The sequence below is a fragment of the Thermobia domestica genome, chromosome 6, assembly GCF_964235325.1.
Source record: "Thermobia domestica chromosome 6, izTheDome1.hap1.1, whole genome shotgun sequence".
Lineage (NCBI taxonomy): Eukaryota > Metazoa > Arthropoda > Insecta > Zygentoma > Lepismatidae > Thermobia > Thermobia domestica.
Window position 1 is genome coordinate 161,100,364 of NC_137459.1, and position 16,792 is coordinate 161,117,155.

At 37.1% G+C, this 16,792-nt stretch overlaps 1 protein-coding gene across 1 annotated transcript in view; it reads left to right on the plus strand.

Annotated features, from left to right (window-relative positions):
- LOC145688294 (uncharacterized) overlaps nt 1-16,792 on the plus strand; it is a gene marked incomplete in the record, with an annotated part of 187,839 nt that overhangs the window by 95,495 nt on the left and 75,552 nt on the right. The window contains 1 exon segment of the mRNA XM_081762297.1: nt 8,270-8,363. Within this exon segment, the coding sequence (XP_081618423.1) occupies nt 8,270-8,363 (94 nt within the window).

Sequence of the window (16,792 nt, forward strand, 5' to 3'; positions counted from 1 at the left end):
TTCATACAATTCGTAACACATTGGGTTTGAAATTTGGTTGATCTCAGCTGCAGTTTTCTCTGTTGAAGTGGATGGTTCATTGAGATGATGAAAAGTTTTCACTTTGACTTAACACTTCCTTTAATTCGTTTGCTCTGAAGGACCTTGTGGAATGGAGCACTATTAAAAATTTCAGATCGACGTTTGGTACGTGCTGTTTGTCGTATTTATTTTCGGGAGAGGAATGATGTATCTCGGATGAACAGACGTGTTTGAAGTTGCGGCGTCTGTACGTGCGAGGTTTTGTACGTGCTGTTTGTCGTATTTCTTTTATTTTGGAAGAGGAATGTTGTATCTCGGATGAGCAGACGTGTTTGAAGTTGCGGCGTCTGTACGTGCGACGTTTTGTGCGTGCAGTTTGTCGCATTTCTTATATTTTGGAAGAGGAATGATGTATCTCGGATGAACAGACGTGTTTGAAGTTGCGACTTCTGTACGTGTAAGACGTTTCCCTTTCACTATGGTAATCAGAGCCATGTTTCGCTCAACATCTTCCTTCGAAACACTTCCAGGATTTTCATTTTGATCATTTCCTTCGTTCATTTCCCCACTACTTAGGACGTCGTCGCCATACCATGAAAGGCAATAGCAAACTACCATTCACCATGCCTGGGGATCTTCGGGCAGAACAGGACATTATCATTATCGATGTAATTTAAGAAATTCTGTATTTTGAAAATACTTCTTATAGAAGATTTACAGTTGGTGCTTAAATCGAAGACAAACAATTAAAAATAATTCTACAATCCATTAAAACATTCTGTTACACTCCGCTTTCTTAAACTAACTACAGAGAATAACCATATAGTCTGTATGATGAATGCCGCTATCCACACACACTCTTAATCAAATTAACTCAAGGAGTACGCGCGCGCTCTTTGGTAACTCATTAACGCGCACTCTTTGGGAAACAGCAGTCAATTCAAGTGAAATTCATCCAGGTGGCTGCACATGCAAGACCCCTGAAACTAAGCCATGGTAAACAATTCAAATCTACATTCATGTTTTCTACCATGCAACAAAGGTACTGTAGTTAGCTATTATAGAGTACTAAAATATTACACCAAGAATTCAAAAAAGTTATTTTTATCTGTATTTTCTGTTTGAAGCTATACGTTAACCTATGTTTTCTTCGTATCAACACTCACACAAAGAAGAATCAAACAGCGTAGCAATAATAATTCTGTGTTTTACCACTTCAGCGTGATTGGCGCTGCGCACTCTTAGGGCGTGCGTACTCTTTGGTAACCCTCCTCTATGTTGTAGAAATTGTGATCCTGAGAAAAAGTCTCAATTTGTACAACCACCCATCACTGACCGTTTGGCCACTGCAGGACCAAACTTTTTAAAACAGCAGAAGGCAACGTTATTTTGGGTTTCAGTGGAATTGCTTGAAACCGTGATATGTTGTAGATATTATGATCCTGAGAAAAAGTCTGAATTTGTACAGCCATTCATCACTGCCGATTGGTCATTACTGGACCACTTTTTTAAAAATAAATAAATAAATAAATAAAGTGTTAAGGTAATGGTATTCCGGATTTCAGTGGAATTGCTTGAAACTGTGATATGTTGTAAATATTGTAATCCTGGAAAAATTCTCAACAGGCGCAGCCACCAATCAACAACCGTTTGGCCACTACAGGGACACATTAAAACTGAACAGAAGGTGACGGTTCTATATAACTGAACAAGTTATATAGACGTTCCTCAATGAAGAAAATATCACGAAACGTTCTTCAAGTTGAGGCTACGTTATCGGCAGAGACATAACTTGTGGGGGCAACTTCGGCCTCAGACAAGCTCCCCGCCGTTTGACGGGGCCATTTGAGACAAAATTTTCTTACTTCATATACGATACGAACATGAAAATAGAAATGAAGCATCAAATAGGGTCGCTACATCACATAAACAAAACAGCACAGAAAAGGTAAATAGAACAAAAATGAGTCGTGGACCCATTTCAGTAAAAAAAATGTCTACTATTAGGGGCTCTAGAAATAATACTTATTCGTATGGCTTTGAGACTTATCAATATTGTCCCCTTAATAATTTTATCATGTATGGAATGGCCCAGGGAGTAATTAACGGAACCGCAGATCTTGCTGTGCGGGAGAGCCCACAGGCTCCGGGGGGCCATAAAGATTAAGAGAAAGTTGAAAAGAGGGGGCCCAAGAATTAGAAAAACAACTTTTTCTAGGGGGCCTAAATAAGCTTATTAATGCTTGCCCTCCCCCCAGAAAAGAATCTAAGTTACGGCGCTTGTCATCGGTTGCAGGGATGGTCCCGATTTACATTACATTTCGTCTTTACCATAACTTCTAATTTCCAAAGAAGAAAAGACGACAGAAATTATTTTCACATTCTTTGAATTGCATCAACACGTGTATAAATAAATAGCTCTATGTTTATGTTCCATAACTAGTAGTTTATTTTCTTATATTCATATGAGGAATTTGTCGCAAATTGAGCCGGTGGGACTAGCCGAGTGATCTCGGGCATTTGGCTTCTGATTATGAGGCTCAATCCACTAGGGGTTCGAATTCCTCTGAAGGGCAAGGTTGGAGTTATAACTGTCCTCAGTATTTCCAATCAACCGATCAACCTTACGTGTTCACTTTCACTTTTACCTCTCAGGTAAAATCTCATGGTCTATATTCAAATCAAATCGTCATTATACATAACTACATAACAAACTTAACTACATAGACAAAAATTAATAACTTAATTCTCCTTTGACCCTATGCCCGATTGTTAAATGAAACTTCATGTCCCATCAGAGAGCTGGCGTTAATCAACTTTCAGTGTCCACACTCTCACAGAAAATCTCAGTTCTTGAAGGAAATTATTACAAACGCGTTCATAACTTTATTTGTTTGCAAATCTTAGCACCAACATCACGCTGCATCTCCAGTTCATGTACCAGCTTTCATTTATCAACTTCAGGTGACATACAATGATATAATTATTGCTTTCTATGTGTTATCTAGGAGGATAACGAAACGATGATTAAAGTCAAATTTGCGTATTTTCGGTCGCAGAATCCGAATCTTCATTAAGCTAGAGGGTTTCTGTTTGAAAGTTTGGGGAAGTGAAGGCAACTTCATTTTATGATATTTGAATAGATCTTTTAAAATTTTTCCACACGTATTTAAATTGCAAGTGTGTTTCGCGAGGTATTTAGTTTATCATCAGCCTCTGGTGACGTACGTGTGTACGATTATGTTCGTTTTCTTAGTGATTACAGCGCCATCTAGTAGAATAACGAAAAGATGCTTCAAGTAAAAGTTGTTTATTTTCGATTGCAGAATCAGAATCTGTAATAAAAACAGGTGGTTTTCATTTGAAATTTTTAAGTTGGCCCCTGGGACCTTATGATGGGACCCCTGGGTGCACTTATTCATAGAATTTTATAAGCCCCTGACATGTGTCAGTGGTGCCCACCCCCCTTATGTCCATGACGCACCCCCCTCAATTGTCTACCCTTAGGTGTTCTTCCATGAAAAAAATCTTCTTTTCGATTAATTTTTACACTCCCTCAAACATATTTATACAGATTTTTACCCCCCCCCCAAATATTTCAATGACGCACTTTGCGTCATAGCCTCCCTTGTGGGCACCACTGCATGTGTAGATTCTTCTGTAACTAGATTTGTAACATTTTTAGTCATTTTGGAAATATTTAGGTCGCAAATTTAGGGGACTACGTACGGTGATATTTATTTTTTGCGATTACAGTGCCAACTAGTAGAATAACGAAAAAATGCTTCAAGTAAAAGTTGTTTATTTTCGATCGCAGAATCAGAATGTGGAATAAAAATAGGGGTTTTTATTTGAAATTTTCAAGTTGGCTTCTGGGGCTATATGATGGAATCCATGGGGGCACTTGTTGTTTACAGAATTTTATAGGCCCCTGACATGTGTGCCCAGGTATATTCTTGCGTAACTAGATTTGTTACATTTTTTGTCATTTGAGATCGCAAAATTAGGTGATTTACCCTGTATATATATAGATAGAGAGAGGAAAACAGGGGGTTATGGAGTATCATTTACATATGTGAAAATAACTGCCCGAGTATACATGTTAAATAAATAGTTAGTACATAGAATTGAAGAATATTTAATGAGGACTATAATACGACAACTAGAAGTTTCTAGCACCCATAGAAAGAACATAAAAGTAAAAATACTAACGAGGGAACCTATCCAAGTGTAACTCTGACTTCGAGTGGAGACTATGGCCGTTGGATACCTTGTCCTAAAAGAACATAACACGAAAAGGGATACATTCTCGATCGCAACCGTTGCGGATATATAAGCGTGAAAAGTTAGAAATTGAGCTCCATACTACACATTACAAAGTCAGATTCCGGGTGAGATTTTTCAGAAACGGTCGAGTAAGGAAACTCAGCGAATACATATCAAATTAGTGTGGGGAGCACAGCACCTTTTGAATGAAAAATTTTGGTATTCGGGGCACTAGCACAGTCCCAGGAGGGGTCCAACTCAAAATTTGCAGATGGAGCCGGGGGTCAAGTAGCATATTGTATGAAAGGTGTTGTTAAATAAAAGATAGAACAAATCTCAACTCTCTACGATAACCCTGTGGAAACGGGAAACTGGTCAAAATGTCAATAGAACCTACGTCAGAAATTCTATGGGCACACTTCTAAATCCGTTAAGTTGCGACAATAACAAAACAGAAAAACACGTTTAAAAGTGCAAGGTATTGAAATAAAGAAAATTGCTGCAGAGTCTCTCTCTCAAAAGCACCCTCCGATATATTTTATTTTTGCACCATTATTCCAGTTTTCTCCAACCCCAGTTCTCTCCAAGTTGCCTCACAGTCTCAAGGTAACTCCTTTTCGTCTTTACCATCACGTTTCTTGTTTAGCAAATCCCCCGATAGAAATTTCACAGTGCAACCTGATAGGACAGCGTAATATCATGTATTTACCATTTGTACCAAATTATTCACATTTTCCTTTCATGTTTCCCACTCTTATTTAGTGCGCGTTATGCAACCACACATGGCACGTATAAAACTGTTCGCCATTTTGTGCTTGTGCGAGATATCGACTTAGTACAGACGCATTGTTGCTAGCAGTTGGGACAGCTATTCATCCGTATCCTTTTCGACCCATCTTTCTTGACAGATTATCCGGGAATCCCTACGCTCCTTTGGGAAATCCCTTGTGCACGAATTGCACGATCTCGACCTAAGCATTTTTGAATACAGCAGCTTCGGTGTCTTTGACGTGACCATGCCGCATTAGCTCTACCATTCACCATAGTCGAGCTATAGAGCTTTGAATGTCATTTTCCCACGCTTTCGGCACCTTGTAGCTCCGAAATTATGTACGTTGGACAAAAGTTTATTTGAACTTCTTTTCTTGTTTCCGTGTCAGGAATCATCCCTTAAATTTTGTAACATAGTCACGCGGTCACCCTGTATATAACCCGCTATCGAATAATATAGACAGTTAATATCTTGAAAAACGATATTTTATAACCGACGTTATGTTGCTCTTTCTGAATTGTGAGGTTTCTCTATGAAAGACTTTGGAATTCAATGAATGGAACTATTTAACTGTGAATTTTATCTGACTATGAAAGAGTTCAGAATTCAGTTATGCCAATTTCGTAAACAGCCTCACACGATAGTCTATTCCCTCCAGAAGTTGTTTGATTTCTCATGATCTTTCAATGATCTATCAAATTAAATACCGTGCAATTTAATTATTTTGTATGCCCAATGACAGGTTATCCTGTGGTATAAACGTAGTACTCTATTCGATGTACCTTCTGACGTTTTCCTATCTTACTTTTTGTATTGTGTGGATTGTAAAACCACAGACGCGTATAATCTTTAAGAAAACTAATATAAATTTTGACTTCTTTACATAGGAGACGTAGATTTGATTTTAGTGCATTGTAACTTAACGAATGGAAATTTGTATTTATTACAAATCTTGGAAATGTTGTACTGATAAATGTGATGTTGTTCTCTCCACAAATTTGATTTGACTGTTATTGCTGTCCTCAAGATCGTCTACGAGCCCTCTCTTCTCATTTTGTTGACCTTCTTTGTTGTTTATTTGCAGATATTTTATGTTTGAGTCTTACAAAGAGACTGTTACATTTCTCCGATTCGGCTATGTTTACATACCAATCTTTGTTCTTTTTAGTTTTAAAAAATGTTTTGTGTCTAAAAATTTGTGTGTGTTTCTTTGCAAGCAAGGACTTGTGTGATTAAGCTGGAACACCAGTAAATAATAGTTATTTATTATAACATTTAAAGTTAAATTATTTTACAATTAACTTTAAATACAAAAGTGAATAAATATTAATTCGTAACTGATTTTTAACACGTTACAATATTAAATTATAAAACGGTATTGCATGTAAATGTGTTTCTGATCCAGTAAGATGTAAAGAGTAAACTGAAAACGAGATAGTTACACTTACAAATGTGCTCGCTTTTGCTCAGAATTGCACCAGTAAATTGCGCATAAAACTGTAATAGAAAAATATGAGTTCTCATAATTCGAAATTATTTATAAGTAGTTAATTAGTAGCAAAAGAACAGGAAGTATATAATTTAAAACAGATTTTTGATGTAATGAACTTCCACTATTAATATTAGATGACAAAGTCGGGTTAAAACGCATAAAACTTGTGTTTTGAAAATAAAGAGGGAAAATAAAAATAAGACAATCAATGAACAAGACTTGAAGGAATTCCACGTGAAAATTCATAGAAATAAAGGAAGAGAGAGAGAGAGAGAGAACTTAAGAACTTGAAGAGGTGAAAATGAGGGAGGAAAAAAGGGCTCAAAAGTAATACAAACACTTTTATAACAAGGTCTTCTAAATGGCTCCTGTTACTTTTAGAAGGGACTGTGCTCCTTGCAAAATATTCTAGTTACGGCAATGATAGCAGTGACATGAATACTACTCGACTTTTGCAGCTGCGACTAATGTCAATAACATATAATTACAAGGTCGTTCCTTTACAAACTCCTTTACCCTTTAGGTGATGAACACATTAAAATAATAGAAGCTGTTTTAAAAACGTATTTGTATCAAGCGCGGTACAAGTGCAGAATAATCCATCTTAGTAGAAAAGCATTTTTAAAACACTTTTCTATATTCACATGATTTCTTAAGGCGTTCTGGGCTGCTATTACACTGGCGTATGCCCAAATAATTTCATAGAAATTGATAATGTGTGTATAAACTGTTGTGTTCCCCCTCACTGGTTTAAATGTGCATCCTGACGTAAGCCAAAGACAATTGTGCAAAAAATACAAATCAACTTGTGTTAGGTGGCCACTAAAAACAAGAGTGCTACGAGTATCTAACCGAGTTAGGGGAGGAACGTGGCAGACTTGGGTGGGAAGGCGAGGCTGCACTCGTACAGAGCAGGCATGTCAGTGACTGGAGGTATGTGCATAAACCAGGACAGCGCCAAAACATTTGACTTCCCACATAATCACATAAATTAGAGCACATGTAATAGTTTCAGACGGTTTCCTTCTAGTGACTCTATACTAGTATACATAGAACACAGGTTTTCTACATGGTGCAGAAATACTCCGCCTTTGGAGATATAATGTTACACAATCGTCTTTAATATGAATCCACTCAGTTTAATTTTAGTGTAACCCTTGTGATAGTTTGACACAAGTTACCTTACACTTGTAAATAATAAATACTGGTTTCCTACGTTATGCAGAAATGCTTGAATAGAGGATATTAATATCCTAGACCAATGGTAGGGGATTTGAGGCCTTAAGGCCGTATGTAACTTTCAGAATCATAAAGTGCAGTCTATTGGGGCTATTATGTAAAATGCTAGATTTGTATGAAATACGAAGTATACGAGAAATGCAATTCAGAAGTTACATATATCAAATAATATATTGCTACATAGCAGTATTATATAACATATTTTGTACATTTTTATGTAACTAATGACTGTAAAGTATAATCAACACCTAGGTCTATTCAAAACTAATACATGCGGTCTTCTTGGGAAATAGACATTACCAATACTGTCTTTAAAAACAAAAAGATTCCCTACCCCTTGTCCAAGAGATTTCTCTTTCATATGCACTCAGTCATTTTAACGGTAAAACTGCCATCTTTCTTTTATGATGGACTATTCTGCACAAGTATCTCAAGTATCTCGAGCACGTTAATATTTTGTTCTTCATTTGTTCTTGTAGGTTAATGACATACCTAAAGAGTCAGTATTTCTGTGGAAAATTAGCTATAGAGATCATCTGTCCCTTTTGACTGGAAATTTTACTTTTGGGGCTGGTAAGTTCAAGAATATTATCACTTCTCACAAATGACATTTCACATAGGTACTATAACAAACTCAGGGACATAATCTAAATGGTAACTAAAAGAAAGTTATAAATAGTTACGTTTTTATTTAAGAACACGTTATTATTATTATTATTATTATTATTATTATTATTATTATTATTATTATTATTATTATTATTAGTGTAGTAGTAGTAGTAGTAAGTATTCTATCTATCGGCTCTTTCCATGTATGCTGGTATAAATAAGACAATTTCTTCGCATTCTAAAAGTATTGGAGAGGTCTGAGCAATGCCTTTGAATCTCACCCTAAACGAAGGAGGAATCTCAACTAAACCTCATCGTGGAAGAAAGCAGACAATGCTTTGGGCGGCCAAAGTAGGTGGAGACTGAGTAACTCTCTAGATAAGGAGTCAGCCTCTACCAGGTGCCAACAGCGTCCTCGGAGGACGAATGAGCCGTTAGAGAGGTAAAGGCACCTTCTTGTCCTTAAGATTAGAAATAGTTCTAAAAAGGCAGATGAGTCACAAGGTGGTCAACGACACGGAGATATGGAAAGGAAAAGGAAACATTACTACATTATTTTCTCCAGGAGCGACGAAAGAGGAGAATAAACACAATGATAGTTCTTCCTGAAGTACAATATTCCGATGGTAAAATAATCCCCCGTTCGAATGTTCGAGTGCGGACTACAACGGGGAGAATTATCAAAGGAATAATATAATATAATCTTTCATTCCATCATAGGATACTAGAAGGTATGAACTTTAGGACGTGTGGTTAAATTTGAAACGTTTAAAGGGAAAATGGAAAAATATAAAGTAAACATAGTGGGTTTGAGTGAAGTGCGATGGTCAAAAATAAGGAGAAATAATGCCGCGAAAGTATACATTATTCTATTTGGGTGTTAACATCGAGAATGATGTTCCAATACTAATGAGGAACACAATAGCAATAACCGTAACGAAACTGTAATGCTGTAGTGACCGCTTGATGTTTGTAAAGCTAAGTGCAAATCCAGTAGATATTGTGATAATACAAGTGCATATGCCAGCAAAACAACGATGATGATAATGATGAGATTAATTATATATTGTATCAGGAGGAAAGTGGCACGGTCAACGTCATAATATGTGGGAGACATCTACGGTCTGTTGAGAGACAGAGCTAAGAGTGAGGGGCTGGGATCATTTGGATTAGGTACAAGAAACGGGCCAGATGCTTACCAACTTCTGTAGGTAAAATGATATGGTAATGATGAACATATGGTATAAGAAAAGGAAAACCAACTATACACACAGAAAAGTCTAGGACACAAGAAACGCTACCAAATCGATTACATTCTAGTCAAACAAAGGTTCAGGAATAGTGTATAGCACATGAAGATATTAGCAGAAGCGGGCATAGATTCGGAGCACAATATTCAAGTGGCGGAAGTGAAAACCTGGTTAAAGTCAATCAAGATAAACTGGAGGAGATATCGAAAATGAAATTTAGAACGACTAAGATCTATTGACAATGGTCTAAAAGAAGAGATAGACGAAAAATGTTGTGCAGTGGACAATATGGTAGGCAGCGTAGGAAAAGGTGGAAAATATTAAGCACGTTATTATAGATAAGCTCAAAAATATTTGCAAGATGAAAAGAGTATATAGAAAAGCGTAGGTAGCTGATACATTGTTTTAAAAGATGGAAGAAAAAAAGGGCGAGAAATACAGACATCAGAGAATACAGAGCACTGAATAATGAATTGAGAAGAGAAACTGGAAGAGCCAGTGATATTTGTGTATGACAAAAATTTGCATAAGAAACAATGGTACTTCAACGGTGCGAAAAATATGAGCTAATGTCTTAGAAAACACAGAAGTTAAGAGGTAAAGCTGAAAAATATAACCAGTTTGGAATCAAAGATCAACAAGGTAACGAAGTTACTGACTTCAACAAATCCTTAGGATCTGGGAGGAATATATAAACCAGAAGAACCGCCCAAAAGATATGATTGAAGCAGAGGAAGAAGTAGATGAAGAAGAGAAAAGAACCATATATTGAAAAGTGAAGCAGTATACAAAGACATGTGCAAGAGGAAAACCATTGGAGACGAAGACTTACCTGCGGATTTGCTCAAGTAATTATGAGACAATGCAATGCAAGTACTGACTTATTAACCACACCTACCAGAATGAAGAAAGGCCAATTTTTCTAATGATATTACAATGTTTGTATTACCTTAGAAAAGCAGACAAAGATATGCATGATCGCAAAACATTTGTTTTATTTTTCACAGTGGAAAGACTATTGCGTGCATACTTAATAGGTGGCTGGAAAGTAAGACAGAAGAGATATTGGGGAAAGATCAATTTGTATTCTGGAAATAAAAAGGCACCAAAGATGCTGTTGGGCTGATGAGAATTATATCAGAACGAGTTCTTGACGTAAGGGTACAGATGTTTGTTTAGCTTCATCGACTGGCAAAGAGCAATCAACCGGGTCAATTGGATCAAATTTCTGAAAATATTTAAAGAAATCGGAGTCAACTAGAAAGATCGCCTACTCACTTGCAACTTGTACACCCACCACAAAAGTATCTCCCCTGAGTGCTCTAATTCCATTACTTACGGTCCAGGTAATTTGTAGTTGTGAGAACGTCTGGACAGATGCAACCCAACTTACACGTAACTTTTCTCAGCACTGACAGCAGTTGGTAGCACTGAGTCAAGTCTGTATGCAGGTAAAATTGTGAGTAGATGACGCACGAAACATTTCTCCATTCTGAGATCAATCTCTCTGGTTCAGAGCGTGTTGTCCAATGAACATCATATGTTAATCTCAATGTTGTTGTGTATGTAATGTATTATTTCATTATATACGGTAATGATCACACATGAATCAGAAAATGCTTGAATGTAGACGAAAATATCAAATCTAGAACAACTGCTGGAAATAAGTCTGTAAATCACTGTCTCCATTGACAGACCTTCTCCAATTCTCCTTATTCCAACATCTTTTTCTTTCTAGGGAAGAAAAGATCTTGTTTGTCACACTGAGTACGTATTCAAATTGAAATTGAAACAGGAACACTTGAAAAAATTTCAGCCTGGCCGGCATTCGAACCCGGGGCTACTGATAGAAGTTCAATGCGCTAACCACTCATATACCGCGCCACTTAACCTCCCACCCAAACTAATACCTAGTTAAAATCGTTTCATGAAAAATAGAAACAAGATACTCAAATATAACAAAAACAAACAAATATAAACAAAATATAAATAAAAAATACTGTATAAATAAGAAAATATAAGCAACTTATATGAGTGTCTTAATGACTTACTCGAGATTTCCTTGGTTAACTCAAAAACAAGTTATATAGACGTTCCTCAATGAGGAAAATATCACGAAACGTTCTTCAAGTTGAGGCTACGTTATCGGCAGAGACATAACTTGTGGGGGCAACTTCGGCCTCAGAGAAGCTCCCCGCCGTTTGATGGGGGCCATTTGAGACAAAATTTTCTTACTCCATGTACGATGCGAACATGAAATTAGAAATGAAGCATCAAATAGGGTCGCTACATCACATAAACAAAACAGCACAGAAAAGGTAAATAGAACAAAAATGAGTCGTGGACCCATTTCAGTAAAAAATGTCTACTATTAGGGGCTCTAGAAATAATATTTATTCGTATGGCTTTGAGACTTATCAATATTGTCCCCTTAATACTTTTGTCATGTATGGAATGGGCCCAGGGAGTAATTAACGGAACCGCAGATCTTGCCGTGCGGGAGAGCCCACAGGCTCCGTGAAGATCATAAAGATTAAGAGAAAGTTGGAAAGGGGGCCCAAGAATTTGAAAAAACAACTTTTTCTATGGGGCCCAAATAAGCTTATTAATGCTTGCTCTTCCCCCAGAAAAGAATCTAAGTTACGGCGCTTGTCATCAGTTGCAGGGATGGTCCCGATTTACATTACATTTCGTCTTTACCATAACTTCTAATTTCCAAAGAAGAAAAAACGACAGAAATTATTTTCACATTCTTTGAATTATATCAACACGTGTATAAATAGGCAGCTCTATGTTTATGTTCCATAACTACTAGTTTATTTTCTTATATTCATATGAGGAATTTGTCGCAAATTGAGCCGGTGGCACTAGAAAAGTGATCTCGGGCACTCAGCTTCCGATTATGAGGCGCAATCCACTAGGGGTTCGAATTCCTCTGAAGGGCAAGGTCGGAATTATAACTGTCTTCAGTATTTCTGTGTTCGTGTTAGTGTAGTGTTTGGAATATGTCGAAAGGACATAAAGTGCCAGTGGCGAACAATACTCCGGTTGAAGTGATTTGTTTAAAAAAATGTTGTGAAAGCAGGAAACTCCCATTGCAGCTACTTGGGTTCCAAGCAAGTCGTGGTAATTATTAATTTTTCTGAATGGGAAGATAGTGTTTATGTAATTGGTATTCTAATTATGTTATTCCTTTATTATTATTATTATTATTATTATTATTATTATTATTATTATTATTATTATTATTATTATTATTATTATTATTACCACAATGGAAAGAAAATGTAACATAGTCGAAGGTATTCATAGGAACAGAAAAGATATACAGTATGTCAAATGTTTCTTAGGTTTACACATAAACGCAATAATATTATTACGTTTATGGATTTACATATAGAATTATCATTTTATGACAACAAGAAATGGAATATAAATATTTGTTAGCTGATACCAGTAATGCAATTTGTTTCGCCCTTCTTCTAGGTAGAAAGGTGAGGTGACATCTTAAATAGGATAATTCTCGCGACTAGCGATCCCTATTGTAAGTTCGATCAATACTTGCCATTTCTGCACAGCTAGGAACAATTCTTTGGAACTCATTTTTGGCCCATACTACAGCAGTAAGGACGTGTTTAGCCATTATGTGTTCATCAATTCTTGTCCAAACACGTTACTTGTCAGACAATTAGGAACGAAGGTTGATACGGATGACGTAAGTTTGTGTTGTTGGCATTTCACCTGTGAAGAAAGTTGTCTTAACTCTTAGACCCAGAGAAATTGAATATTTTTCATGTTAGAATACATCAGAAGTATCAGTTTTGTAGATTATAAAAATCTCCTGAATTGTCATAGCCGGAATCGAACTCGCGTCCCCAACATTATGAAACTAACGCTTAAGCCACTACTCTAAGACATCACTGTTCTGGGAGACGAAAAAAATTGAGCTGCATTGAATTCAGTATTACACACTTTTACGATTCCAGTGTAATAATGCTGAAACTTTCTGATTTCATTCATGATAAAATAGTAAAGTACCCGGTATTATGCAGAAAGAATAGTCCAGAGAAGTCAACTTTATATTTACAACCCATATGTACGGAGGCGCTGCCATATGCTCTCGCCTAGGGCCCTGATTTTTCACGGCAGGGCATTGGACAGATACTTATATTGATTGGAATCTGGTGTTTCAGGGTGCTGGATAATTTTTTTAAAGTTAACTAATTTAACGAACCTTTCTCAGTACCTTGTTTCCTATTTTTACGCGTTTTACTCACTTTTGCAGTTTTTCCACTAACTCTTTAAGAACAGGGACAAAACACAGAAACATGGATAGTAAAAATTACTAACACTATTCGCGCGTTCTTTCCTTGCCCGAAGTAAAACAATAAAATATGGTGAACATGCAATTTTTGATCTTCCATTTTCTATGTGGTGTCAAATCCAGAGTTGCAGTGGGTCAGTGGGTCGGTGGGTCAAATGGATTGAGTTTTCTGAGTGGGTCAGTGGGTCGTGGGTCAACAGCATGTGACCCACTGCGACGCATCATCCAGCGTAACTTACTGCGAACCACCACCCACCGTGACCCACTCTGACCCACCGATCCACTCTCCTCACTGCATTGTAGACAGCATCCTTTAAACTGCATATTTTTTCATCCTTGACACTAGCCATAGAAACTAAAAAGACGTTTCTGATTGGTTGCAGCTTGCAATTGTCCAAACCTTTTGTTGTATGTATTGTCTATTATAGTAGTAATAAAAGAACATCGTCACTTTGTTGGAATTGAAGAAGAAGAAGAAAATTAAAGAAGCAGTTGAGCTTAAACTTATATCATGGCAGTCAATGTCGAAGAAAACAAGCCCTGCGGGTCTTCTAACCCGCTCCCCTCCTCCTCCTCCTCCTACTACTACTACTACTTATACTGTGGATTCGTATAGCAAAACTGAACACGTTACGTAATCATTTTTTGAGTATTATTTTCATCTTATTTTAATGAAAAAACGTTTTGAATTTTAAAAAAAAGTACTTTAAAGAAGTACTTTCCTTTGCTCGGGTTTGAACCGACACAAGAAGCAATGATAATTACTAGCCCATTGCGCTAGTTCTTTCGGCCAGGAAGACCGCCAGTAACAGACACTTCATTTTTGCTATATTTCAGCTACGTGGCGAGAAACGGATAATTCCAACTTACCAGAACCACGTATTTAGCCCCTATGAGTAGGGTCGAGCGTTATTTAAAAGTATGCTTCTGAACACTGCTGAATTTGTCTACGTTTTACTTTCAAGACCTCCATTTCCCTTTTCATTTGTTTCTGTTTACTTACCTGAGTTGACTACCTCGAAGTTAAAAAAGGGAGAAAGGGAAAAAGGAACTTACGGCATTTTTGGATATTGATATTTGTAATTGTAATAATAGCAATAGGAAGTATACTACTACTTGGCTTTCGAGATACAGCCTGTGAGTTTTAGAGGAGCTAACTACTGGAAACAATACATTTTTGAGTCACTGTAATATATAAATTATTATATAAAAAATTAAATGTAATTATGTGTGCCTAATCATCACGGCCAAATTGCAGTCAAATAAAATGGCTTTAGGTATATAATTAGGCCTTAATCCAAACTGTGATGTTATCATATTGCGTTCATTATAATAATATCCTAAGGGATAGTAGGGATCTGAATATTTGCGAAAAAATTGAGTATCTCAGAAGCCGATAAACTTACGGAGCTGAAATTCAGTATATTAACTCTTTATTAAAAATGAACAGAACGTCTCATTGCATTTTTAACATTAAACATTTAACATTTAACACTCCTCTACGGGGAGTGGTGCACTTTCTACATATGGTAAATAGATAATGGGTTAGTTTGTAAAATTATCGAAAACGATCGATATTAGTTGAGAAACAAGTTGAAAAAGAAGAAATACAGCCGGTTTCGATTCCCGGCGGGAGCTCATGTGGTTCGGATTCACGTTCATCCATACTTCATGCTGTAAGCGTCGGTAGACCTCCGATGGGCAACTAGTGACATCTCGCCAAATATTGGTGGCCCCGCAGCGACGATCCGCGATGGCCCCTCTTCCGTTTTAAAAATTATACCACCAGCGGCCCACCAGTTCCAGAAATGCGACAAAGCGCCAACGAACCACAAAATTATTCCCCCAAAATATGTTAAATCGTTTATATGCGTAATTTGTTTACATTAAGGAGAGTCTGAAAAACACTAAAAAAATTAAAAAGTGTCAGGGTGAGCGCGAACCACCAACCTTTGGATTACTAGGCGCGTGCTCTTCCGACTTGGCCAAGGAGGCAACGGCGAAAAAGTCGTTTGTAGAGGCATAACTCATTGAGATATTTCTAATTTGGCTAATCAGAGTGCTCCTGTAACCATGTATATTCGACGATAACCGTTTGAGATCAGATAAAGTCCGTTCACCATGTAATTTTATAACAAAATGATACGCGCCTATTTACTTTATTTCATTGTTCTCCCATATTCACTTTCAAATGATCAGCTACAGTTGTCATCTAAATTCATGACCCCCGTAGCTCACTTTAGGAACAACTCGTCAGAAAAAATAATATATAATAAGAACCGCATGCACATGACTGGCGATAGTTCGTGTTGGTCCCTTCGCGATTCTCCGCGACTATTCGAAGAAGCGCGGACCAAAATGAAGCCATCGCTGCTATGCAGTGGTAACTTCAATACCCCGACTCTAGTTATCTCTTTCGACTCGAGGAAACTCTGCCGCCAGTGGCAAACTAGCGGCAGTCCTTCGACGCGTTGCTATAGCGACGATCGACATTTACCGGCAAGTGGGCTACTAGGTGTTGGCGACGTTTACGGCATGGGGTTTCTATGCGAAATTCAAAATTCATTATTTATTTGAATTTTTCAATTGTTACTTTTTATTTTACGGGTTTTGTCAATATAATACAACTTGTAGAGCAATGTTTAAGCTTTCTAATGGTGTTCGTTCCACGTCTCTAGTGCACATATTAACCCTTTTATGACAATTTTTAATAATCACTGTAACTGAAAAATGTCTTTTTTGACATTTTTGAACAGCTGTATGGTGACACTTTCGGGAGGAGAGAGGTAATGTTTGGGATTTTTTGACGTTCAACTCTA